The sequence below is a fragment of the Carcharhinus amblyrhynchos genome, unplaced genomic scaffold (genome assembly GCF_965287045.1).
Source record: "Carcharhinus amblyrhynchos unplaced genomic scaffold, sCarAmb.v2.hapA scaffold_81, whole genome shotgun sequence".
In the NCBI taxonomy this organism is placed as follows: domain Eukaryota; kingdom Metazoa; phylum Chordata; class Chondrichthyes; order Carcharhiniformes; family Carcharhinidae; genus Carcharhinus; species Carcharhinus amblyrhynchos.
The window spans coordinates 838,752-865,925 of NW_027649821.1; the positions used below are offsets into that span (position 1 = coordinate 838,752).

Below are 27,174 nucleotides of genomic sequence, written 5' to 3' on the forward strand. Positions count from 1 at the left end.
TATGTAGATTCGATGGGCCGAATGACCTCCTCCTGCATTGTAGAGTTTCTATGAATTCTATCTTTATACAGAGTATTGAATTATCTCCTTAAATGTCTGCTATTGCTTCTTTATGTAAATCATTTTCAAGAAGGAATAGATCTTTGGAAAACCCATTTTTACGGGGGGAGGAGACTGGGTGGAGAGCTATTTCAAGGAACATGATGGGCTGAATGGACTCTTGTGTTACATGGTCACCATCTTTGCCTTATCCTGAAGCTGCAATAAATAGGTTGGACTAAAACCTGGTGTTGTCAGACTTTTTACTGTGTTACAGCAACCACCAGGAGTTGGAGCAGCGAAGTAGCTTCTGACCTCCCGCCTCCGGGTGGCACTGTGATGCGGCCCCGAAGTGTCGCGGGGCGTGCCCTGAGCCCCGCCCCTTATCTACCCCGGCCCCGCCTCTTTCCCTATGCCCCGCCCTCCCTGTTCTCTCCGTCATGGCCCCGCCCTTTTCTCTAGCCCCCCCTCCCCAGTCCGGGCCCCGCCCCTTTACCGGGTGCTGACGTCACAATTCGGAGAGCAGGACGGGAAAACTGGGCTGTGCGCAGGCGCGGCTCCTCCGCGGGGACATGGCAACGGCTACGTCTCCATGGAGTCTCGGCGCCCACCGCGCTGACAGCCAGTCTCAACCGCGGCCGGAGAACAGGCAAGGTGCGGGCAGAGGGACCGGGGGAGAGGAGAGGCCCGGGCCGAGCCGGGGGAGAGGAGAGGCCCGACCCGGCCCGGAGGAGGGGAGAGGCCCGTGCCCAGTTCCCAACCTGAAACCGGGGCCTGGGCAGGCGGGTGAGGCCCTGCTGGAGCCTCCTGTTTCCCGGGCAGGGTTGCAGAGGGAGATGGTTTGAAGTTATTGGTGAATTGTGCAGTTGCTGTGCCGGGTGAAATCTCTGCTTGTTGTTGCTGCTTCTCCTGTACTTTCACCTTATCTACAATGGGAGGCATTGATGTTAAAGAACCGAATGCAGAGCCCCACTTCCCCCCTGGCCAATCTCTCAGGAACTGCTCACAGTCTGGCCTTTAACCCTTTGCTCTTTAGACAGGAGCAGCAGACTTTAATTCACAGCAGCCCTGTTCCTCTATCTGCCTGGTTGTGCCGTCAAGATAGAGTTGCTATCGTCCCAGATGACCATAGCCCACTCTCTCCTTTAAGGGGAACGCTGACTGGTAATTTAACCTGAACATCACCACACCTCAGGCGCAGGGCAAGGTTGAGAAGAATAACCTGTGCTGCTGGGCATCATTCTACATCACTAACCAGCCATCTAGCTAGTAGTGGCAAGGCAGTGCCACTGGACTGGTCTCAAGGCCAAAGCTAATCCTTGTAGATGCAATTGAGTGGCTTACTAGGTCATTTCGGAATTATCCATGTTGCTATGGCTTTGGAGTGACCTGTAGGCCAGACTAGGCAAGGACAACAGATTTCCTTCCTAAAGGACGTGAGTGGACCAAATGGGTTTTTACATTAATTGATAGTTTTGTGGTCACCATTATTCAGGCCAACTTTATATTCCAGATATATTAACTGAATTCAAACCCCACCAGTTGCCATGGGGGGAACTTGAATCTATGTCACCAGATCTGGGGCCTCTGATATTAGTACAGCAATGGATCAAATTCATAGCAGCTGCAGGCAGTTTGATGTGAACAATGTTAGACAATGGTCTATTTTTGACTATACAAGAGGAAGACCTGATTAATCTTGTTGTAAAAGAACTTTAGGAATGTGTGTCAGTGATAAAGTTTGAAAATGTTGTTCAATCCAAAACTAGGGCTTTAAATGTAAACAACGGAAACCATAAAGGTATGAGGGAGGGACGAGGGCTGTGGTGGATTGGGAAATAGGTTAAAAGGTATGGAGATAGATAGACATGGCTAGTATTTAAAGAATTAATGTGGTTTTACAAAAATCCAATAGGAAAAGTGAGTCACCCGTGGCTAAGAAAGGAAGTTACAGATTGTATTGCGTCAAAGGGACTTGTCAAAATGCCAAAAAAAGCATAAAGTCTGAGGATTTGAAGCATTTTCAAATTCAGCAAAGGAGAACCATGAAACTGATGAAAGGAGAATAAAGTATGAAACATAAAATGAATTGTAGAAACTTCTGAAGCTATGTTAAAAGTTTAGCAAAGACAAATGTGGGCCCAATGGAGGTAAAGACAGGAGATTTTATGATGGGAATACAGAAATGGCAGAGACGCTAACTAATTACTTTGCCTTCATGGAGGAAGGGACAGAAAACCTTCCAGAAATAGAGAACCAAAGGCCTAGTGGGAATGAGGAACAAGAAAAAATTAGTGTTAGTTTAAAAAAAGGTAGTACTGGAGAAACTGAGACTTGATAGATTCCCATCCTGCAGGCTGGGGTTGGGAAATGTACCCCACAATTTAAGAAAGAAAGGAAGTGGAGAACTACAGACCTGTTAGCCTGACATCAGTTGTAGAGAAGATATTGAAATATATTAAGTAAAGAAAAAGTCACCATTGTCCCAGATGTCCACAGGCTGTTATCCTCTTTGAGGGAGAGAGCTGACTGATGTGATTTAACCCTGAGGATCACCACACCACAGGCAAGGGTCAGAGTTGAGAGGGCAGGACCTTTAGTTTTTATAAATATATAAAAAGGAAGAGGCTGGCTAGGGTGAACGTTGGTCCTTTAGAGGATGAGAAAGGGGACCTAGTGGTAGGGGATGGGGATATGGCTAAGGTCTTGAATAACTTTTTTGTTTCTGTCTTCACGGAGGAGGACGTGAATAATTTGCCGGGTGTTAGCGATGGAAAGGTGGTAGGACTGGAGGGTCTTAATGACATTACTGTTACTAGAGAGGTGGTGCGCGACAGACTGGAGGGGCTGATTGTGGACAAGTCCCCAGGACCGGATGGAATGCATCCGAGGGTTCTGAAAGAAATGGCGGAGGTGATAGTGGATGCCTTGGTGGTTATTTTCCAGACGTCGCTGGATTCCGGGGAAGTGCCGGAGGATTGGAAAACGGCTAATGTTACGCCGTTGTTTAAGAAGGGTGCCAGGCAAAAGGCGGGGAATTACAGGCCGGTTAGTTTAACGTCTGTGGTAGGTAAAATGTTAGAATCCGTCATTAAGGAGGAAATTGCGAGGCATCTTGAAGGGAATTGCTTGATAGGGCAGACGCAACACGGTTTCATTAAAGGGAAGTCGTGTCTGACAAATTTACTGGAGTTCTATGAGGATGTGTCTAGGGCGGTGGATAGAGGAGAGCCGGTGGATGTGGTCTTTCTGGATTTTCAGAAGGCGTTTGATAAGGTACCTCACAAGAGGTTACTGCAGAAGGTCAGAGGACATGGAGTTGGGGGTAGGGTGTTAGCGTGGATAGAGGATTGGTTGTCAAATAGGAGGCAGAGAGTGGGGGTCAATGGGTGCTATTCGGATTGGCGGTTGGTGACTAGTGGGGTGCCCCAGGGGTCGGTGCTGGGGCCTCAGCTATTTACCATTTATATAGATGATCTGGAGGAGGGAACCGAGTGTAGGGTGTCGAAATTTGCTGATGACACCAAGATTGGGGGAAAGGCAAATTGTGCGGAGGGTGTGGAGAGTCTGCAGAAGGATCTAGATAGGCTGGGCGAATGGGCCAGGAAATGGCAAATGGAATTTAATGTTGGCAAGTGTGAGGTGGTCCACTTTGGTAGGAAGAATGGTAGGAAGGACTATTACTTACGTGGCGAAAAACTGCAGCAGGCGACGGTGCAGAGGGACCTCGGGGTCCTTGTGCATGAGTCGCAAAAACCCAGCCTGCAGGTGCAGCAGGTGGTCAGGAAGGCGAATGGGATGCTGGCCTTCATAGCGAGGGGGATTGAATATAAAAGTAGGGAGGTCTTGCTGCAGCTGTATAGGGCATTGGTGAGGCCGCAGCTGGAGTACTGTGTGCAGTTTTGGGCGCCGCACCTGCGCAAGGATATTTTGGCCCTGGAGGGAGTGCAGAGGAGGTTTACTAGGCTGATACCGGAGTTGAGGGGGTTGAGCTATGAGGAGAGGCTGAATAAACTAGGCTTGTACTCGTTAGAGTTTAGAAGAATGAGGGGAGATCTCATTGAGACGTATAAGATGATGAATGGGATGGATAGGATAGAGGTGGAAAGACTCTTCCCGCTCAAAAAAGACAGTAGGACTAGGGGGCACAGCCTCAAGATAAAGGGGGGGCGGTTCAGAACGGAGTTGAGGAGGAACTTCTTCACTCAAAGGGTGGTGAATCTCTGGAATTCTCTGCCCGTTGAAGTGGTGGAGGCTGCCTCGCTAAATATTTTTAAGAAGCGGGTTGATGGGTTTTTGATAAGAGAGGGGATTAAGGGTTATGGGGAGAGGGCGGGAAAGTGGAACTGAGCCACGACAGATCAGCCATGATCTTGTTGAATGGCGGGGCAGGCTCGAAGGGCCAGATGGCCTACTCCTGCTCCTATTTCTTATGTTCTTATATTATGTTCTTTAACCTTAGCCAGAACGGGATTTGAACCCATGCTGTTGGCTTCGCCATGCATCACAAACCAGCAGTCCAGCCAACTGAACTAAACCAAATCTATTATAAAAGTTTATTTATTAGTGTCACACATACTGCAATGAAGTTACTGTGAAAATCCAGCACCTGTTAAAGTACACTGAGGGAGAATTTAGCATGGCCAGTACACCTCACCAGCATGTCTTTTGGACTGTGGGAGAAAACCAGAGCACCTGGAGGAAACCCATGCAGACACGGAAAGCGTACAGCCTCTGCACAGACAGTGATCTTAGCTGGGAATCAAACCCGGATCCCTGGCACTGAGAGGCAGCAGTGCTAACCGCTGTGCCACTGTACTGCCCCATTCGTTGATTAAGAAGATGAAAGAACACCTACAGAGAGAAGAAGAGAAATTATGAATTTAATTTTTCCTTTCAGTGGCCGGCAACACACTTTCTGCATCTTGAGATCAGATGTTGAAAATTCCATTGGTTGAGGAATGCAAAAATGGAGTAGTGAAAATGAACTATGTACATCACGATAATTGGCTGATTGAACTAAGCAACACATTCCTTCAATTAAATCATAATATCCCTCCAGTACAGGAGGAGGCCATTCCACTCATCTGATTTGCACCAACAACAATCCCACCCAGGCCCTATTCCTGTAATCCCACATATTTGCCTTGCTAACCCCTGATACTCAAGAATGTAGCATAGCCAACCAACCTAACCCATGCATCTTTGGATTGTGGGAGGAAACCTATGCAGACACAGGGAGAACGTGCAAACTCCATGCAGTCATTCAAGGTCAGAATCAAATCCAGATCCCTGGCGCTGAGGCAGCAATGCTGATCACTGTACTGCCCTTGTGCCACTATGCTGCCCCATGTAACAATACAGTTTGTCTTCATTCAATCAACCAAATACCCAAAACAAAATGTCAACTGTTTGATGTGATTCTTTGGGCAGCACTTGCTGAACAATCCTGAGTGTGCTGAGAGCTACACTAACAACCCATTTATGATCCATTGAGCTTGTAACATTAGTCATTTCAGTGTTTGAGGCAACATACATTCATAGAGACCCCTACTCTGCAACAAAAAGAATGTTAAAGTCTTGCACTTTTTTTGAATTAGCTGGGAATTTGTGGAGCCCATAGATCATTGTTGCTTTCACCATGGCAACTTCTCAGCCAGGGATTGATACCCTTTTTGTCCTGTAGTATAAATTGTTGATTTTTAAAGTTTGGCATTCTTGTACTTGTCCTGCTGAATGCAAAATAAGAACCATCAACATTTCTCTCTTTCCGATGTGTACTACCCAGTGACTGAAAATGAACTATTTGAAACAGTGTGTAGACTTAGATTGCATTAACCTTTTGAGAAGCTCTGACCACTGGGAGTGAGCACTCCTATATAGTAATACTGCACAAGTTGCTGGCCCAGAGGCTGAGTGGAGACAATGCTACAAAAAGACTGTGTTTGTTGGACTTGACAGGTATATTTCTGTCTCCCTCCAGCCATCCACTAACTGCAACATCTGGGCTGTTCGTTTGGAAGGATGCATTCTTTGGTCTTCTTTTGTGCACAGAAAGTGATCTCAGACCACGCCTCGACCCGCAAAGCCCTGGACTACATCCCCCGTGAGATCTACCCGGTATTGTTCAAAGCTGCCTTCCTGGACATACGGACACTGGTGCTCCGTGATGTGGTGCAGAGGTGGCCCTTCAGCATTCTGAATTTCTCCACCATCCTGAAGGGATGCAAGCACTGCGACCGTGATGTGATCCGGGAGAAGCCCAACAAGCAGTGCTTGCAGGCAGTAATATTGGGAGTAAAGGACTACCTAATGAATGAGCTACGACAGAACCGCACCCCCATCAGGTACTAACTGGGATGGTTCCAGCACGAGTGTACTGCTTTGTAATATTGGGGCCTGTTAATCATTTGACAATCCGTAAATTTGTTTTGATAAAATTAAACCCATTTTGGTTACTCTATTGATACCAGTGGAGTGACGCAGACCATGGGCATTCTAACACCATTCTCTGCTGAACTTACTTCAGCATTGGGCATTTTTAGAATTCACTTTGCCTGCTCTCCACAATCTAGGGAAGGCATAACTGGCTAGAGGGCCCCCCTCCCCCATCTCATGCTGCCGTTCATCGATATACCGTCCACATGAGGAATGGTGTCTTAGCTGAGGTACCCTGGGTTCCAGCAGTGAACATGTACCCTGGAGGTACTTGTGTTCAGGAATGTGGGCTGGCAGGGGTAGGAACAATATAATATCCAACCTGAGTTAGCTGCAGTGGGTTTTCTCGATGGGAACGACACCTTATGCAGCTGATCTGGAGGGTCTTCAGAGATCATTTTGTGGAGCCCTCTGGCCCAACCGCAGTGGTCGGGCACACTGTTACTCCTGTAACCTGCAATATTGTGTCACAGCATCAGACTGCTTGAAAGTGGAGATGATGTGGTAATGTCACTGACTGCTAACCCAGGGCCTGGGCTAGTGATCTGGGGATGTGGGCTTAAATCCTACCAATGAATAAAATCTGCAATCTCAAAATGATTTCAGTAACTATGAAATCATTATGGTTGTTGTAAAAACTCACCTTTTTCATTAATGTCCTTTAGGGAGGGAAATCTGCCATACTTACCTTGCCTGGCGTACCTGTGACACCAGACTCAACTGAACTGCTCTCTGAAATGGCCGAGTAAGCCATTCTGTGGCTTGCACAGTAGTTAGGGCTGCTGCCTCAAGTGCTAGGGACCTGGTTCTATTCTGGCCTTGGGTGACTATCGAGTTCTCCCTTGTCTGCGTGGGTTTCCTCCAGGTGCTCTGGTTTCCTCCCACAGTCCAAAGATATGCAGATTAGGTTGACTGGCCATGATTAATTGCCCCTTAGTGTTGGGGGACGAACGGTAAGGATGTGGGGTTATGGGGATGGGACCTGGGTGGGAATGTTGCCGGTGTAGACTCAATGGACCGAATGGCTTCCTTCTGCTCTGTAGTTTCTCTGAATGGCAATTAGGGATGTGCAACCAATGCTGGCCCGGTCAGCGACACCTGTATCTCAAAGAATGAGAGAAATCGGAGTCTCTCTTCTTAGCTGTCTCTCAGCCATGCTGCTGAGGGAAAATGGGAATGCAGAAAGAAGGGAAGACCCTTTGAAGCTGCTGGTGTATATTTCCAGCACCTGCTCAGCAGCCTTAGTGCATGGACATATCAAAAGGGGAAATTCTAACACCTTCCCAAAAAGGAATTCTCTTCCTGAGATTATCTCTCACACTCAGCCCATTAGACTGGCTGACCTCTGTACCTATATCCAGGGTGCAGTGTGTGTTGTATCACATGTTTGGTTGTACTGAATTCTTTCAGGGAAATGGGAGGTTTAAAGCAGAGGTATGGCAGAAAGAATCTGGGGGTTATTGATGAGCTAAGGAAAGGGCTGGGGGACTTTCTGTATTTGTAGGGAAGCTGAGAGTGGGGACAAAGGAAAGATGAGCTGGAATTGTTAACTTCTTTTTGTTATTTTGCAGAAAAACAAAAGCATCAACATCTCAGGACAATATCAAGCTTAGGTACAGCCAATATTATTAAAGCACAGAAAGACAGTATTTTATCATGTAAAGAGTTTTTGTGTGTCGCAGGGCAAGTCCCTGAGAATAATTTGGGATGCAACCCTCTCCTTGCCTGTTTTGCATTATAGGAGAGTCTTTGACTTTGTCCCTTTCCCTTTAACTGAAAGTGGGTAGTTAGTTAATCTGCTTGTCATGATGCTTTGGGAGAAAGTCATAGACCCTACCCTCTGTCCCAGGGAAATGGGATATGATGGGAGAGCCATATACTTATGCCTTCAATGTCCTGGAAAGGAGGATGGATGGAGGGGAGATTGGGCAGGAAGTACTTAGCTGCTTTATGCCTGGTTGGCACTAACGGTGTCCTGAAATATTCTCCCCTCCCATTACCAACTGGTAACAACTGAGAATGAATTTAAAAATGGAAACTGTGATCCTGTATATTGAACAATACCCATTAGCGGGTGGCTTGTGTATGCTTCCAATCAGCATTCCCTCTCCTTATCAAATGCTGATCAATTACCCCATGTAAGGCTGTCACAGTGTGCTTTCAAAATAATGCAAACACAGGTGAGAGAACCTTACATTAAAACTGTTATCTATCCCAAGCTCCATACTTACCCAAAGATAAACTTGCTGTTAAATTGCTGTGTAGATTATTTTAACTTTGGAGGGAAATACAGTGTGCTGGTTGCCCAACCTAGGAAATTAAGATGGGGCAATGGAGATTCCTCATCTAGGATTGAGAGTCACAAGGGAGATTCTCTTAAGGGTCCCGGGTGGGGAATCTGGTTGACTTGCCTTTGTGTGTACCATTAAGTTCACTAGACTGACAGTTGGGATGAGATTGGAGTGGAATGGGCCTTTATTCTCTAGTTTAGAATGTTCTTACTGAAACAGATAACGTTCTTAGCATCAAATCCTCTAAGAGGGTGTTTTCCTTGGCTGGGCAATCTAGAACTTGTGGTCATGGTCTCAGAATAGGTAATTGGCTATTTATCTGAGGTGGGAAGAAATTTCTTCATGCAAAGAGCTGTGAACCTTTGGAATTCACTAATTCAGGGCTGTGGATACTCCGACGTGGAGATTGATGGATATTTGGGCACTAAGATATGGGAGAGATATGGGATTGGGAGGAGGTGTGGAGTTGATCAACTGCAACCTTAAGTGGCCCAGATGGAGTACCTGGATGAGTTTTCAGGTTCTGCGTGGACCAGCTGGCAAAGGATATTCACAGACATCTTCAACCTCTCTTTACACCAATCTGAGATCCTTACCTGCTTCAAGAAGATGACCATCATCCCGAAACCAAAGAAAAGTCAGGCAGCATGCCTTAATGACTATCATCCAGTGGCTCTGACATCCATTATTATGAGGTGCTTTGAAAGGTTAGTCGTGGCATGAATCAGTTCCGGCCTCCCAGACTGCCTGGATCCCCTACAGTTCACCTACTGCTGCAACAGGTCTACACCAGACATCATCTCCCTGGCCCTACACTCAACCCTGGGACACCTAGATAACAAAGACACCTACATCAGACTCCATAGACTACAACTCAGCCTTTAACACTGTTATTCCTACGAGACTCATCTCCAAATTTCGTGACCTGGGGCTTGGCTCCTCCCTCTGCAACTGGATCGTAGACTTACTAATCCACAGACTTTAGTCAGTAAGGATGCGCAACAACATCTCTTCCACGATCATCCTCAACACTGGTGCTCTACAAGGCTGTGTGTTCAGCCCCTTACTATACGCTTTATACACCTATGACTGTGTGGCCAAATTCCCCTTGAACTCGATTTTCAAGTTTGCTGATGACGCTGTTGTGGGTTGGATGTCAAACAATGACTAGCCAGAGTACAGGAAAGAGAGAATCTGGTAACTGGTGCGACAACAATAATCTCTCCCTCAATGTCAACAAAATGAAGGAGATAGTCAGGAAGCATAGTGGAGGACACGCCCCTGTTTACATCTACAGGGATGAAGTAGAAATGGTCGAGAGCTTCGAGCTACCAACAACCTGTCCTGGTCCCTCCATGTGGATGCTATAGTTAAGAAAGCACATCATACCTCTGCTTTCTCAGACGACTAAGGAAATTTAGCATGTCAACTACGACTCTCACCACCTTTTACAGATGCACCATAGAAAGCATTCTTTCTGGTTGAAACACAGTTTGGTATGGCTTTTGCTGTGCCCAAGGCCACAGGAAACTACAAAGGATTGTGAATGAAGCCCAGTCAATCACTCAGACCAGCCTTCCACCTGCCTTGGAAAATCAGTCCGCATAATCAAGTACCCCACGCACCCCAGACATTCTCTCTTCCACCTCTTTTTGTCAGGAAAAGGATACAAAAGTCTGAGGTCACATACCAACCAACTCATAAGAACAGCATCTTCCCTGCTGCCATCAGACTTTTGAATGGACCTACCTTGCATTAAGTTGCTCTTTCTCTACACACTATGACTGTAATACTGCATTCTGCACTCTCGTTTCCTTCTCAATGAACAGTATGCTTTGTTTAGCGCATGAAACAATATTTTTCACTGTAACATGACAATAATAAATCAGTTCAAAAAGTGGAATAGGTTTGAGGAGCTGTGTGGCCTCTTTGTGATCAGAAGTTTAATCGTTCACAGCAATTATAATATTGATATTCGAATGTTATTGAGTAGTGTTGGTGATCATTATTTTTAAGCTACAAATCAATTCTGCAAAATTAAATTCCTTTAAGCACCAGGGTTTGCAAAGGTGTGCTTTATTTTTTACTCTAATCTCACTTTGTGGATTGTGTGCTTGTTTTGGCCAGATATATCAGTCTTTGATCATAAGAACATAAGAACATAAGAACATAAGAAATAGGAGCAGGAGTAGGCCATCTGGCCCTTCGAGCCTGCCCCGCCATTCAATAAGATCATGGCTGATCTGTCGTGGCTCAGTTCCACTTTCCCGCCCTCTCCCCATAACCCTTAATCCCCTCTCTTATCAAAAACCCATCAACCCGCTTCTTAAAAATATTTAGCGAGGCAGCCTCCACCACTTCAACGGGCAGAGAATTCCAGAGATTCACCACCCTTTGAGTGAAGAAGTTCCTCCTCAACTCCGTTCTGAACTGCCCCCCCTTTATCTTGAGGCTGTGCCCCCTAGTCCTACTGTCTTTTTTGAGCGGGAAGAGTCTTTCCACCTCTATCCTATCCATCCCATTCATCATCTTATACGTCTCAATGAGATCTCCCCTCATTCTTCTAAACTCCAACGAGTACAAGCCTAGTTTATTCAGCCTCTCCTCATAGCTCAACCCCCTCAACTCCGGTATCAGCCTAGTAAACCTCCTCTGCACTCCCTCCAAGGCCAAAATATCCTTGTGCAGGTGCGGCGCCCAAAACTGCACACAGTACTCCAGCTGCGGCCTCACCAATGCCCTATACAGCTGCAGCAAGACCTCCCTACTTTTATATTCAATCCCCCTCGCTATGAAGGCCAGCATCCCATTCGCCTTCCTGACCACCTGCTGCACCTGCAGGCTGGGTTTTTGCGACTCATGCACAAGGACCCCGAGGTCCCTCTGCACCGTCGCCTGCTGCAGTTTTTCGCCACGTAAGTAATAGTCCTTCCTACCATTCTTCCTACCAAAGTGGACCACCTCACACTTGCCAACATTAAATTCCATTTGCCATTTCCTGGCCCATTCACCCAGCCTATCTAGATCCTTCTGCAGACTCTCCACACCCTCCGCACAATTTGCCTTTCCCCCAATCTTGGTGTCATCAGCAAATTTCGACACCCTACACTCGGTTCCCTCCTCCAGATCATCTATATAAATGGTAAATAGCTGAGGCCCCAGCACCGACCCCTGGGGCACCCCACTAGTCACCAACCGCCAATCCGAATAGCACCCATTGACCCCCACTCTCTGCCTCCTATTTGACAACCAATCCTCTATCCACGCTAACACCCTACCCCCAACTCCATGTCCTCTGACCTTCTGCAGTAACCTCTTGTGAGGTACCTTATCAAACGCCTTCTGAAAATCCAGAAAGACCACATCCACCGGCTCTCCTCTATCCACCGCCCTAGACACATCCTCATAGATCATAACATGCTTTTCAATTACTACGTCAGCTGAGCCCAGGTCAATTATAGGCTGAGATGCTAAATATTATCTCATCCACAAGGGTGTATATCCTATAATTTTGACCATTTTACATGTGACCTTATAATAAACCTGCTGTCAGCTCTGCTGGTTGTAAGGATCTGATGTGAAGTGTTCTCGAGTTGTTATTAAAACTCCACTGACAGATTGGATCCCACAGTGAAGTAGCTATTTTGTGGACTGGCATTCTATTCTGAATATCTGGTTGGACACACTACCAAGTTGTAAATAGAAGTGGACAAGAACAAAATAGGAGCAGTCAGTAGATCACTTGGCCCATCGATGAGCAGCACAGTGGTTAGCACTGCTGCCTCACAGTGCAAGGGACTCGGGCTCAATTCTGGTCTTGGGTCACTGTCCATGTGGAGTTGGCAAGTTCTCCCTGTGTCTGCATGGGTTTCCTCTGGATGTTCCGATTTTGACCCACAGTCCAAAGATGTGCAGGGTAGGTGGATTACCAATGCTAAATTACCCCTTTGTGTCAGGGGGATTAAGCAGGGTGAATATGTGGGGTTACAGGGATAAGGTCTAGGTGTGCTTGTAAGATGATTACCTTCTGCACTGTGGATATATGATGAGTCAGCTCAATTCAATAGGATCATGATTGATCTTGGGTTGCAACTCCATTTTGTGCCCAATCCACATATTCCTTAGTTCTCTGACAGACTGAAAGTCTGCCTATCCCAGCTTTCAATATATCCTCTATCCCACAACTCTCTGGGTAGAAATTCACAACTCTGAGTGAAGAAATTTCTCCTCATCTCATCTGAAATGATCAGCCCTTTTATTCTGAGACTGTGCCCTGTGTTTTATATTTCCCGACCAGGGGAAACAATGTGTGTGTTGTCTACTCAATCAAACTCCTTCAGAATCTTACAAGTTTCTTTTTTGTCTTTGTTTAGTGGGTGTTGTAGGTCAAGGTACCTCTGAGACTAACTGTGAGTCAAAGTACAGCAGTTTATTCAAAAGCTTTTGGGAGATACACCTGGCACCTAACAGGGGTTCCCCAGGCGTCTGTCCGAACACAAGTTAAGAGCACGTATTTATTCACCGCCCCGCCCTGCCGTCACGTACGCATCTTCTCATTCTCAGCAGGTTCCCAGGTTGTGGGTTGTCCTCCATTGTGGGAACATGGCTGCCTCGGCATTTCTTTATGGTTATCTCAAGGCTGTAATTCATGTGTGTGATTAGCCCTTGGCTAACGTATAGGCCCACAAGACAAGTTAAAATTAACGGGCCGGTATAACAATCTATGCTCACAAGTTGTATGATATATATTATAATGTGTTGGTACATATAAGCAGTATATAATGAATATAAATACATTTAGGACATGCAAGCTTCACTATATTAGGCGAAAGTCCATGAAATTAAAGACACAACTTAACTACAAGCTGGGTCAACTACATTTCTAAGCAGGCCTATCATAAAACTTGTGTACAATAGCAAGAGCAGCTGCCGTCTCCCTGTCTGGGTCACTTGAAACTTGTGTACAACAGCAAGGGCAGCTGCAGACTGGGCACACGAAAACAAAGTTACATTTATCTGAAATATATGAAACCAGGCTGCATGTAGATTACTGGATATTTTTTCTCATTCTCTCAAGTATTACAAAGCTCATTAACTCATTCCCTACTACAGTGGGTGTGGGTGATGGTGGCTGGGTAGCATTTTATTACCCAATCCTAATTGCCCTTAAACTGGCTTGTTCAGCCATTTCAGGGGACATTGCTGTGGGTCTGGAGTCAACGGTAGGTCAGACAGGATAAGGATGGAGGATTTCCTTCCCTAAAGGACATTAGTGAACCTGATGGGTTTTTCTGACAATGGGCTTCATGGTAATCACTAGACTTTTAATTCTAGATTTTTATTTGATTCAATTTTCATTATCTGCTGTGCTGGGATTCAAACCAGAACGTTGCTGTGGGTCTCTGGACCTATTGTCCAGTGACAATACCACTGCACCAGCACCTTCCCCTGAGAGATTGCATCTCATTCTTTCAAACCTCAAAGAATGTGGACCCAATCAACTCAGTCTCATCATAGGACAACCCTCTCATTCCAAGGACCAATTAGGAACCTTTGCTGTATTAATACTAAAATGTCAAATCACTCTGATCAAGCTACTACCTGTGTCTGATATCTAGCCTGTCAAGAGAGCTCACCATGTGGTGCAGATGGGGGGGAAGAGGGAGGCCATGGAAAGATATAAAGGATGAGAGTTTTGGGTTTAAGATGTTGAGATTCAGAAATCTGGTTGGTTGGCAAGGAGTGAGATCTGACTAATTACTTTTGTAGCACATTTTGTGTTTAAAGAGCATTATCACTGGCAAAGTTACAGATTCTGGCCTAAACTGGGCTGTAAAATAATTATTTTTTTTTCCTTTTGGAGAACTAAAGTTGCATAGAATTTATTGCACAGGCCATTCAGCCCATTCTAGTGTTAATACTCCAAAGGAGCCTTCTCCAAGCAGTGAACTTCATCTCAGCCTATTAGAGCTGCCTTCTGTTCCTTTCTCCCTTTCACACCGCTCTGAGTAAATAAGTTTTGGATAAAACCAAGAAAGAATTTAGGACTATCTTATATTTATGACTTCAAGTTCTGATCTTCTGCACAGATAGTATTCTTCAATAGGGTAGAATATGTTTCTATCAGATAACCCCTGAGCTGTGTCTCTTCCAGCCTTTAGAGCTGTGAAACCATAGAATCCCCACAGTGCAGAAGGAAGCCACTTGGCCCAACAAATCTGTGCCAACTCTCTGAAAGACCATCTCACCTAGGCCCACATCTCCGTGCACCAATTCCCTGAACAACCATCTCACCTAGGCTCATATCCCTGTACACCCAACATGGCCAGTCCACCTAACCCGCACAACATTTGGACTGTGGAAGGAAACCGGAGCTCCCAGAGGAAATCCACGCAAGGGGAGAACCTGCAGACTCTACAGAGTGACGCAAGATTGGAAATGAACCCTAGTCCCTGGTGCTGTGATGCAGCAGTGCTAACCACTGTGCCACCCTGTTCAATCTTAAAAGCTGCCCCCATACCATAATAGGCATTTTGTGTTTATGTTTGGGCTGAGAGTTGCTTCTTTGCTTAATGAGATAGTTGAGGCATTGTGACGTTCTGAAGCTGAGTAATGGTGATTCCAATGATTTCTGTCTTTGTAGGAAACACCGACTGCTCCGTGTTGTGGATCTTACAGGACTCCAGGATGATGGAGATAGGCAAGATGCAGATACCATTGGTCAGTGGTCCCGAACTGTGGCTTTGGCCAAAGCTTGCATTGATATATCTCGGACTAGCAAGAGGGACGAGTACAGTTCATCAAAGCGGAGGAAAGGCAAAGGTGGTGCCCTACTGGATGGAGCCTGTGACAGCCAGATGTGTGTTGAGATCCACGCCAATCTCTTCATCACAAGCAACTCCTACGCAACAGTAAGGGACGCGCTACAAATTGGCAAAACCTCTCCCTTGTGTTTGAAATGCCGAGATCTTCGAGCAGAGGAATTATCTGCAAAAAAGACAGTTAGTATCCTTGAACTCTTGGACCCAGTAGTTCTTAGGAAGATTGAGCTACGATACAATAATCTGGGTCTGAGTGGACTCAATGCTGTGTTCCCTTACTTTCCCATATTTGGGAATCTGATCAGCCTGAAGCTTCCCTACAGTAATATTGATGTGAGACACATGACCCCTGAGATGGAGGAGTCCTTTCAGAGCATGGTGACAGCTTTCAGCCAGCTGCCTAATGTTAAAGAGTTAAACCTGGCATCCTCCAGACTATCCGGACGCATCCGTGAACTGCTGAGGTAAGTGATCAAACACACGTGTGTCTCTTATTCCATTCCTTGTCCTTGTCCCTGTCACTTGCATTCACACCAGTCCGAGAAATAGTCCTAAAATAAAGGTTTGGGGCTGTCCGATTTCACAGTGATACTGAGTGAGGATCATTCTCGTGTGAGCAGTAATAGGAGTAAGTTGAATCCTTTCATCGTATCTCTGTTCAAAAGTTTATTTTTCTTTCCTCAATTCTCCTTTGAGTTACAAAAGCCTTTGCATACTGAGTGAATTGGAAACATAACATAAAAACAAAGTTTTGGAGTCTGTGTGGGTTTCCTGCGGGTGCTCCGGTTTCCTTCCACAGTCCGAACGACGTGCTAGTTCGATGCATTGGCCGTGCTAAATTCTCTGTGTATCCGAACAGGTCCCGGACTCTGCAAGTAGGGGATTTTCACAGTAACTTCATTGCAGTGTTAAAGTAAGCCTACTTGTGACACTAATAAATAAACTTTAAAAACTTAAAAACAAATGGTGAAATTCAAATTCAATAAAAATCTCTAATTAAGAATCTACTGATGACCATGAAACCATTGCCGATTGTCAGAAAACCCCATTGGTTCACTAATGTCCTTTCGGGAAGGAAATCTGCCGTCCTTACTTGGTCTGGCCTACATGTGACTCCAGAGCCCACAGTGTGGTTGACTCTCAATTGCCCTCTGAAATGGCTGGGCAAGCCACTCAGTTCAAGGGCAATAAGAGGTGGGCAACAATTGCTGGTCTAGCCAACAACGTCCACATCCTGTGAATAGAAAAAAATACTGGTCTTCTTGTGAATGACAGTTTGTGGGAAGGATGTCAAACCAGTGATGACTGCAATCTTCTGAAAGTCTCTGGGATATCATGAGGGCTCTGTAAGCACTATTTCAGTGTTGAGGTGAGATGTGTAGGCAATGGAGAGCCAGTATTTTAATGATGAGGTGAGTAGGTTGCAACAAGGATGATGAGGCCCATATCTCAACCATGGCAGGGGAAGGGGTGAAAAGTATAATCAGGTAAGAAGAAGATGCCATTTGCCTTTCCATCTGCATGCTAACTTTTATTCTTTATCTACAAAGGCACCCAGGTCCCTCTGAATGGAGATCTTTCCCATTCTCTAACCATCTGGATAATTTCATGCTTTATCATATTGTAGCCCCATCCACATGTTGTTGTCCACTCTGCAGATATACTCTGCATTCTCCTCACCAACTACTTTCTCACCTTATTTTGTGACATTACAACAGTGACTACATTTCAATTGTAGTGGGAGGGGTGGGTGCTCCGCCATTCATTTTGCTCATGGCTGATTATCAAATTCAATATCTTATTTCTTCTTGAAATCACACCATATTTTGGCCTCATCTACATTCTGTGGTAGTAAATTCCACATTCACCACTCTCTCGGTGAAAAAACTTCTCGCCTCAGTTCTAAAAGGTTTGCACCTTATCCTCAAATTGCACTACTGGTTAACGAGAATATCACAGCTGTACTCTGGGAGGTCACTTGAGAGGGTTCATACAGCAAGGCAATATGGGTAGAGCTCAGGAATAAGGAAGGTGTAATCACAATGTTGGGGGTTTACTATAGGCCACCCAACTGCCAGTGGGAGATAGAGGAACAGATATGTAGGCAGATTTTGGCAAGGTGTGAAAGGAATAGGGTTGTTGTGGGAGATTTTAACTTCCTCTACATTGACTGGGACTCAGTGCTAGGAGCGTGGATGGGACAGAGTTTGTAAAGAGCATTCAGGAGGGCTTCCTGAAACAGTATGTAGATAGTCTAATTAGGAAAGGGGCCATACTGGATCTGGTATTAGGGAATGAACCTGGCCAGGTGGTTGATGTTTCAGTAGGGGAGCAGTGACCACAATCCAGTAAGCTTTAAGGTACTGATGGATAAAGGTAAATGTAGTCCTCAAGGTAAGGTGCTAAATTGGGGGAAGGTTAATTACAACAATATTAGGTAGGAACTGAAGAATGTAGATTGGGGGCAGATGTTTGAGGGCAAATCAACATCTGGCATGTGGATGGCTTCCGATTGTAAGTTGATAGGGATTCAGGACCGGCACATTCCTGTAAGGATGAAGGATAAGTTTGGCAAGCTTTGGGAACCTTGGATAATGAGAGATATTGTGAGCCTAAAAAGGAAACATTTGTCAAAGCTGGAAGGCTGGGAACACATAAAGCAAGTGTGGAATATAAGGAAAGTAGAAAGAAACTTAAGCAAGGAGTAAGAAGAGCTAAAAGGGGCCATGAAAAAGCACTGGCCAGCAAGATTAAGGAAAATCCCAAGGCTTTTTACAGATATATAAAGAGCAAGAGGGTAGATAGGGAGCGGGTTAGCCCACTCAAGGTCAAGGGAAGGGAATCTGTGTGGAGCCAGAGGAAATGGGCGAGGTATTAAATGAGCTTTGTGTTAGTATTCACTAAAGAGAAGGACTTGGTGGATGATAACTCTGGGAAAGTGTGTAGATAGTTCAAGAACATAAGAAATAGGAGCAGGAGTAGGCCATCTAGCCCCTCGAGCCTGCTCCGCCATTCAGTAAGATCATGGCTGATCTGAAGTGGCTCAGTTCCACTTTCCCGCTTTCTCCCCATAACCCTTAATCCCCTTGCCTACCAAAAACCTATCTACCCGTGTCTTAAGTATATTTAGCGAGGTAGCCTCCACCACTTCAACGGGCAGAGAATTCCACAAATTCACCACGCTTTGAGTGAAGAAGTTCCTCCTCAATTCTGTTCTAAACTGCGCCCCCCCCCCCCCCCCCCCCCATCTTGAGGCTGTGCCCTCTAGTCCTGCTGTCCTTTCTGAGCAGGAAGAACCTCTCAACCTCTACCCTATCCATCCCCTTCATCATCTTATATGTCTCAATAAGATCCCCCTCATCCTTCTAAACTCCAACGAGTACAAGCCCAGTCTATTCAGCCTCTCTTCAAAGTTCAACCCCCTCAACTCCAGTATCAGCCTAGTGAACCTCCTCTGCACTCCCTCCAAGGCCAAAATATCCTTGTGCAAGTACGGCGACCAAAACTGCACACAGTACTCCAGCTGTGGCCTCACCAGTGCCCTGTACAGTTGCAGCAAGACCTCCCTACTTTTATATTCAATCCCCCTCGCTATGTAGGCCAGCATCCCTGATCACCTGCTGCACCTGTAGGCTAGGTTTTTGCGACTCATGCACAAGGACCCCCCAAGGTCCCTCTGCACCATAGCCTGCTGCAGCTTTTCACCCTTTAAATAGTTGTCCCTCCTACTATTATTCCTGCCAAAGTGGATAACCTCACACTTGCCAACATTGTATTCCATCTGCCAGGTTCTCGCCCACTCGCTTAGCCTATCTAGATCCCTCTGCAGACTTTCTACACCCTCCGCACAATTTGCTTTTCCACTTATCTTTGTGTCATCAGCAAATTTCGACACCCTACACTCAGCTCCCTCCTCCAGATCATGTATATAAATGGTAAATAGCTGAGGCCCCAGCACTGATCCCTGGGGCACTCCACTAGTCACTAGTTTGAGTCATGTTGAGATCAAAAAGGCGGAGGTATTGGGGTTCTTGAGAAACATTAAGGTAGCCCCCAGGCCCTGACGGGATATACCCCTATACCCCAGAATACTGAGAGAGGCAAGGGAGGAAATTGCTGGGGCCTTGAGAGAAATCTTTATATCCTCACTGGCTATAGGGAAGATACAGTAAGAAGTCTCACACCAAATTAAATTCCAGCAGGTTTATTTGGTAGCAAAAGCCACTAGCTTTCAGAGCGCTGCTCCTTCGTCAGGTAAGTGGGAGTTCTGTTCACAAACAGGGCATTTAAGGGCAAACAGGGAAGGTCCCAGAGGATTGGTGAACAGCCAACATTCCTTTTTTAAGAAGGTAGCAAAAATAATCCAGGTAATTATAGGCGGGTGAGCCTTATATCAGTGGTGGGAAATTACTGGAGAGGATTGTTCAAGACAGGATTTGTTTCCACTTGGAAATAAATGGATGTATTAGTGAGAGGCAACGTGGTTTTGTGAAGGGGAGGTTGTGTCTCACAAACTTGATTGAGTTTTTCGAGGAAGTGACGAAGATGATAGGTGAGGGTAGGGCAGTGAATGTTGTCTACATGGACTTCAGTAAAGCCTTTGACAAGGTCCCTCATGGCAGACTGATCCCATACAACTTCACCTTCTGCACCAGAGGTGAGCTGGCAAGATGGATACAAAACTGGCTCAGTCATAGAGGGTAGCAGTGGAAGGGTGTGTTTCTGAATGGAGGACTGTGACAAGTGGTGTTTCTCAGGGATCAGTGCTGGACCTTTGCTGTTTGTAATATATATAAATGATTTGGAGGGAAATGTAACTGGATTGATTGGTAAGTTTGTGAACGACACAAAGATTGGTGGATTTGCTGATAGCGACGAGGACCATCAGAGGATACGACAGGATACAGTTCAGTTGGAGACTTGGGGGGAGAGATGGACAAGTGTGAGGTAATGCATTTTGGAAGGTCTAATATAGATGGGAAATATACAGTAAATGGCAGAACCTTAGGAGTATTGATAAGCAAAGGAATCTGGGTGTACAGGTACACAGGTCACTGAAAGTGGCAATGCAGGTGGAGAAGGTAATCAAGAAGGCACACGGCATGCTTGCCTTCATCGGGCTGGGTATTGAGTTTAAAAATTGGCAAGTCATGTTACAGCTTTATAGAACCTTAGTTAGGCCGCGCTTGGAATATAGTATTGAATTCTGGTTGCCACACTACTAGAAGGGTGTGCAGGCTTTGGAGAGGGTATAGAAAAGATTTACCAGGATGTTGCCTGATATGAAGGGCGTTAGCTTTGAGGAGGGGTTGGAGAAACTTGATTTGTTCTCACTGGAACGACGGATGTTGAGGGTGACCTGATAGAAGTCTACAAGATTCTGAGAGGCATGGACAGAATGGATAGTAAGAAGCTTTTTCCCAGGGTGGAAGAGTCAGTAACTAGGATGCATAGGTTTAAGGTGCGAGGGGCAAGGTTTAAAAGAGATGTATGAGGCAGGTTTTTTACAGAGGGTGGTGGGTGCCTGGAACTTGTGCCGGGGGTGGTAGTGGAAGCGCATACAGTAGTGTCTTTTAAGAGGCCTCTTGACAAGTACATGAATGAGATGGAAATTTAGGGATATGGTCCCCGGAAGGGTAAGGGGTTTTAGTTAATTCAGGCAGCGTGGTTGGTGCAGGCTTGGAGGCCAGAAGGGCCTGTTCCTCAGCTGTAATTTTCTTTGTTCTTTTTCATAACCACTAGTTCTGGATGCCCCCACCAGTGGGAATATCCTTTCTGAATCTACCCTGTCCAATCCTGTCATGCTTGTGGACAGAGCAAAGGTGTTCTACAAAGCAGCCACCCAATTTGCATTTAGTCTTCCCAATGCAGACGAGATGGCATTGGGAGCAGCAAGTGTGACTGTCACAAACCCTGCTGCTGTTATATGCAAGAATGTCCCAACTTGAAACACTAGCTGTTGTGTAAATTTGTTTGGATTGTTAGGAATAGCATACAACCCAGTGAGAGCACATTTGTCTAAACAGTTAAAGAATATTTATTCAAGAAAAAGAAAAGACACATGACAAGAAGATGACACTTAATGGTTAATTTAGTTAATATATTTCTGAAATTTATCTGTTCCCAAAATATACCCCTGTCCCCTGAACTCAGTGTGATACCCCTTTTTCCGAACAATGTCCAATTTAGTAACTAAATCAAATCTAGCTCATAGTTTCCACACAACATAGCTTAGATGACCAGGTCTGGGAAAACACCGCTTCCTGGTTCAGCGAAGGCACAAAACTATACCTTTGAGGAGAATATTTGCAATCTGCCGTAGCTCTAAGTGTTAGATAGAACAGGTCTCTGCTCAGAGATGGAACTGGCCTCTCTGAAGATTTTGGCCTGCCTGCTGTTGAATGTAACTCTAGCCTCTTGGCCTGTTGGACGTAAAACTAGCCTGCTTCCCAATAAGGAATATACCACACTATGGATTCAATTGTCGATCTCTCCAATTTCTTGTCTTTAGTAGTTATCAATTATGTAGCTGCACAGATATCTGGTAAACAATTTCTTCTGATATGCCATTTGCACCTCAAGTTCTCGAGATGTCTGCAAATCTTGTTACTGGACAAATCGCATCTCATTCTTCCTCTAGATACCTGTTAGCTTTGTCACTTGGCAGTTATATTGTTTTGATCTCAAGTTTAGCTGTTAACCTTCTTAACCTCCCCATTTCTTGAAGGAGATGTCAGTGAAATGCTGCATCACCTAAAATGAGTCTTTGGAGGGGGAGGAGGGACCTCTGACTTTTAATCACTACTGTGGGGAAGAAAGTCCATTTGCACATTGTTTTTGTTTTAGTGCTGTTAGTAAAGGGGTGAATATTGATGGGAAGAACTGCTCTTTTTCTCTTTGAAGTAACACAGATCATATCTACGTGCGAGGGGCCTTAGTGTGACACCAGTGCTGCACTTGTTGAGATGTTAAACAAAGTCAGGTGTTCAGCTTTCTGGAGTGGGACTTAGAGGTGAGATTGCAACTACCCACTGAACAAGCTGATACTTTGAATGGGAACAGGACTATTTAGTACTTTCAGCATGCCCCCGCCCCTGTGCTATATGAAGGGCTGTGGGATCCTCCGAGATCTGAGGTGATATATGAGCACGAGTTCTTGTCTGTCTCAGCGTCTATCCCTTAATTGTGCGGTCCCAGGCTGGGCCTGAGCAGTTCACTACAGTAAGTAGTTTGTTCTGTGCTGTTTGCTGTACAGCTGTACAACATTGGGCCCTGCTCCTGTGGAGTGTAATGGATTTGTTTCAAACAGTGTCTTGCAGAAACCCTTGGAGAGCCTGGAACTTGCTTACTGCTATCTTCTACCCACCGATGCAACGTACCTGGCCACCAGTCATCACGCCCCTTTCCTGAGGAAGCTGGATTTGAGTGGCAACAATCTGTCTGATGTACTGTTGGGCCCCTTCTGCCAGATCCTGCAGCACTCCTCCACCTCACTGGTCTACCTGGACATCATGGAGTGCAGGGTGATGGACAGACAGCTCACCTCCTTCCTGCCTGCCCTCAGGCACTGCTCTCAGCTCCAGTATTTCAGCTGCTTCTGTAACCCGATATCCAGCCAGGGCCTTAAGGCCCTGCTGCACACAGCAGTCCTGTTACCAGTCCTTAAGATTGTTGTGCATCCTATTCCAGTTGACTGCTATGAAGAAGGACTCCCCTGGCCCCCATCTACATATGACCTTATTGACTACAGCATTGATCAGGAGAAGCTGAGTCGGGTTGATGCTGAACTGAATGAGATCCGGTTAAAAGCAGTGCGAACAGATATTGTCACAACAGTCGAGTTATACAATGATTTCTCACTTGATATGTTGCAGTTGTACTAAAACAAACAGCCATCGTTTTTTAAACAACAGGAACAGCTTGTATTAAATGCGTTTGAGACAGATACAATTTATATGAATTGGTTTTATATGTTCACTATTTTCTCATTAGATTATAATTATATATCTCTAACCTTACAGCTTAAAAATCATTGGCACAAGTTGTAATAAATTTCAGTTCATTGGCTTATCTTTTTAAGGAGGGATTTAGCTGAGCCATTTTCTTCAATGCCTTCCCCTGCCTGTGTGCATATACAGAGTGCATGTGGAACCAATTTTTTCTTTTCCATCTCTATTCAATCAAGCCAACCCCTAAGCCAGTGGATTCAGTGTGCAATGGAAGGTGGGTTTATTGAATCCAGAAATGGAGCCTCGAGAGGCTGGTTTGAGTATTGGGGAAGGTCGTGATGTGAGCTAACCTATACCCTTGGCCTTTGCAAAGGCTGATGGTAACAAAGACGCACTTTGAATCAGGGCAAGATTCAGTCTCTCTATCAGTGTCCAGCTTTGAGAGAACATGCAAGTGATTATAAAGAAACTGTGGGCAGGCTCTCTGAAATTCTGCTGTATCCCTGGGCCAATTTTTGATGTTCCAACCAGTTAGTGCATCGTAAGGTTGTAAATATAGAGAGAATCTAGTTAATTCATTCTTTCAAATCAGTTTGCCCACATGCTGTGCTATTTGGTTACAGTGGCCATTGAACCATTAACCCTTTCATTGACACTGAGTCACAGGTGAAGTAGCAATTTGCCAAATAGGTGCCTTTAAGAATGACGGACAATTTTGTTAAACTGTCAAATTAGAGTTATGAGACATTTTATTGAATGTTTAAAGTATTGGTCAGTATTAGACCTTATTAGAAAATGGATCTAATAATCCACCTCTGTTTAACTCATTCACAGATGAACCAAAGCAAGAGAGTCCTGTGTTGTATTTATATCTGGGAGAGGAGGGAGAGAGAGGCTGTGCTCAGCACAGTGAAATTTATACAGCATGTCTAAAACACAGCAAGCGTCGGATGCTAGACTCCAGCTTGTTAAGGTGCTGAAGATTATTTGAGTGACCCACAAGCCAATTGTGGACATTGGCTGATCCGTTAGATTGAGGTGGGTGAGACAGTGGTTAGCACTACTGCCTCACAGCACCAGGGACCCAGATTCTATTCTGGCCTCAGGTCACAGTACAGTTTGCATGTCCACTGCATGGGTTTCCTCTGGGTGCTCCGGTTTTCTCAGTCCAAAGACATGCCAGTTAGGTAGATTGGCTATGTCAGGGGGACTAACTAGGCTAAATGCATAGGATTATGGGGATAGGGTCTGGGTGGGATTGTGGTCAGTGCAGACTCGATAGGCTGAATAGCCTCCTGCACTGTAGGATTATTTCAAGGTCACCAGCTTTGGGCCCAGGTATAATACAACACAGTGTGACTTGGTACAAATCACAATTTGCGTGGAAAAATGGCACCTTGAGTCGTACAGGAGTTAGAAGTGTGTAATTATTTTAATGTTTTAAATGTTTATTCAAAGAAGCCAGAGGCAGCAGAGTGAGCCTGTCCTCAATAATATTCCCTCTGTGCGCACACGTATGCGCGTGTCTGTGCACGTTGCTTGTACATTGCCTGTTGATCCCTGACAGCATATTCCTGATCGCTGTCTGTGCATTTGTGAAGCCGTTGGTCATCAGGGAGTAATAAGGGATGGGATTGGATTTCCTACAGAGGATTTTCATTCCACCTCACAACTGCGCTGAAATGGCTGAATGCAGAATTGTACAATTTTATTAATTCATTCATGATGTGAATGTCACTGACTAGGCCATCATTTATTGCCATTCCTAAAATGGCTATTTACCTCCTGAAGAACTGCTTGTGTGTAATACTACATTCTGTCAGAAACCATGGTGCAGACACTGTAAAATTAACCAGGCAGCCTGTGGATTACAAAGAAATTGGGGTGCAGAATTGATGGTCCGCTCATCAACAGCAGCACCAACTATCTGCCTCATAACTGGTCAGGATAAAAACAAAATACTGCAGATCTCTAGTTAAAACCAAAGTGCTGGAAATACTAGCAGGTCAGGCAGCATCTGGGGAGAGAGAAACAGACTTAAGCTTGTGTTGTTGGGACACTAACAGAGCAAGGACAAAAAGGTCAGAATGGGAGCAAAACACAATCAAAATGACAAACAAGACAACTGTGTGTGTGTTTCTGCAGATGCTGTCTGACCTGCTGGTTCCAGTATTTACTGTGTGTGTTTCATGGAAATTGGGGCAGGTGACATCTCATTAATCCTGTTTTCTGATTACTGAGACTCCAACACCTCCAGTGGTGCTCACTGCCACCTTGAATTACCCCAGTCCTGTTTAATCATTGTACAAAGTGCACAACATAGGGTTAAAAAGGACAATTAGCTGCTGAATAAGAAATGTAGATTTGATTTGAACTCAAGTATGTTGGTCTTCAGATGTATACATTAAAATTGAATTATTTTTCTCTTTGAGATGACTTTATTTCATTTTCATTCCTGTGCATCACTGGTGATGTACATAAGTGTGGGGAAGGACATCACATCACCCCAGCACAAAGTAAGCTGATGTTGGTGGGGGGAGCTTCTTGTTTCTCATTTTGAGTATCCATCTTGGCCTGTTTAAAATAACAACAGGTTAGCTTTGTGCATGGATTTTGAATGTTTTTCATTAATTTCCTTCTGTCAGCTACTGTGCTGTAGGTCCTTCTGTGGGGAGGTAAGTGGCATTAGCACAGCAGCTCACTGGCTGTTAATCAGAAAGGTGCTGATGGACTACCATCGCAGTCCATCTGGTGTGCATGCACCCGCAGACATCCATCCTAATCATGTACTGTCTTCCCTTCAATCCTATTTTCCTCATCCACTATCCAATCTAGCTAATAGTGAATGAAGCCCTGCCATTTTTGTGCATTATCGCCTGGTTACCCATAGCTCGCTGGAGAGCAAAACTTTACTTTATATTCACTGTTACGGGATGAGTGTCAGTGACAGGCAAAGCCAGTTCACGGGATGTGGCTGTCCCTGGCTGGGCCAGCATATGTTGCCCATCCCTAATTGCCCTGAGGGTGGTGAGCTGCTTTGCTGTTATTCAGCCCAAGTCTTGCTGCAGATGGGTACACAGCGCTTCAGTATTTGAGGAGATGTGAATGACATTATGCAGTCATCAGTGAACATCCCCACTTCTGACCTTGTGATAGAAGGAAGGTCATTGATGAAGGAGTTGAAGATGGTTGGGCCTATCCTGAGGAACTCCTGCAGTGATATCCTGGAGCTGAGATAATTGCACTACAACCATCTTTTATAGCAGTGGAGAGTTCTCCCCGATTTTCATTGACTCCTGTTTTGCTAGGGTTCCTTAATACCACGCTCTGCCCTTGACATTATGGCAGCATTCAACAGTCACCCTTATCTCCTTTGTAAAAGTGACTTATCTGGCCTGTGATGCAAATACAGATCTGGAAAGTAGAGTGAATCAAGTGAAATTTGCTGCACAAGGTGCTGTGGGTCAGGTCTTAGTCAGCTTTGTGTCATTTTAGAACTTGATTTGATATCTTCCAGCTCTTTTCAAATCATATTTGGCCATTATTGACTTGATTTATCAGTCTCAACCCTTCCATACGTATTCCTTGATGGTCTAAGTAATTGTTTCACCTAACGACAGATGAGAAAATCTATTT

The 27,174-nt window shown here is 45.2% G+C and overlaps 1 protein-coding gene across 3 annotated transcripts; it reads left to right on the plus strand.

Annotated features, from left to right (window-relative positions):
- Nucleotides 1-567: 567 nt before the first annotated feature.
- LOC145337922 (leucine-rich repeat-containing protein 14-like) lies at nt 568-25,969 on the plus strand. Of its 3 annotated transcripts, none has more exons than XM_080182702.1 (5): nt 568-693; nt 6,023-6,386; nt 8,049-8,090; nt 15,412-16,053; nt 22,899-25,969. In XM_080182702.1, exons 2-5 carry the CDS (start codon nt 6,064-6,066, stop codon nt 23,470-23,472), a joined length of 1,581 nt encoding a protein of 526 aa, XP_080038828.1. In that variant the 5' UTR covers nt 568-693; nt 6,023-6,063; the 3' UTR covers nt 23,473-25,969. The 3 variants fall into 3 exon arrangements, with proteins under 3 accessions (XP_080038828.1, XP_080038829.1, XP_080038830.1); XM_080182703.1 differs by having other exon boundaries at nt 568-688; XM_080182704.1 differs by lacking the exon at nt 8,049-8,090.
- Nucleotides 25,970-27,174: the final 1,205 nt, after the last annotated feature.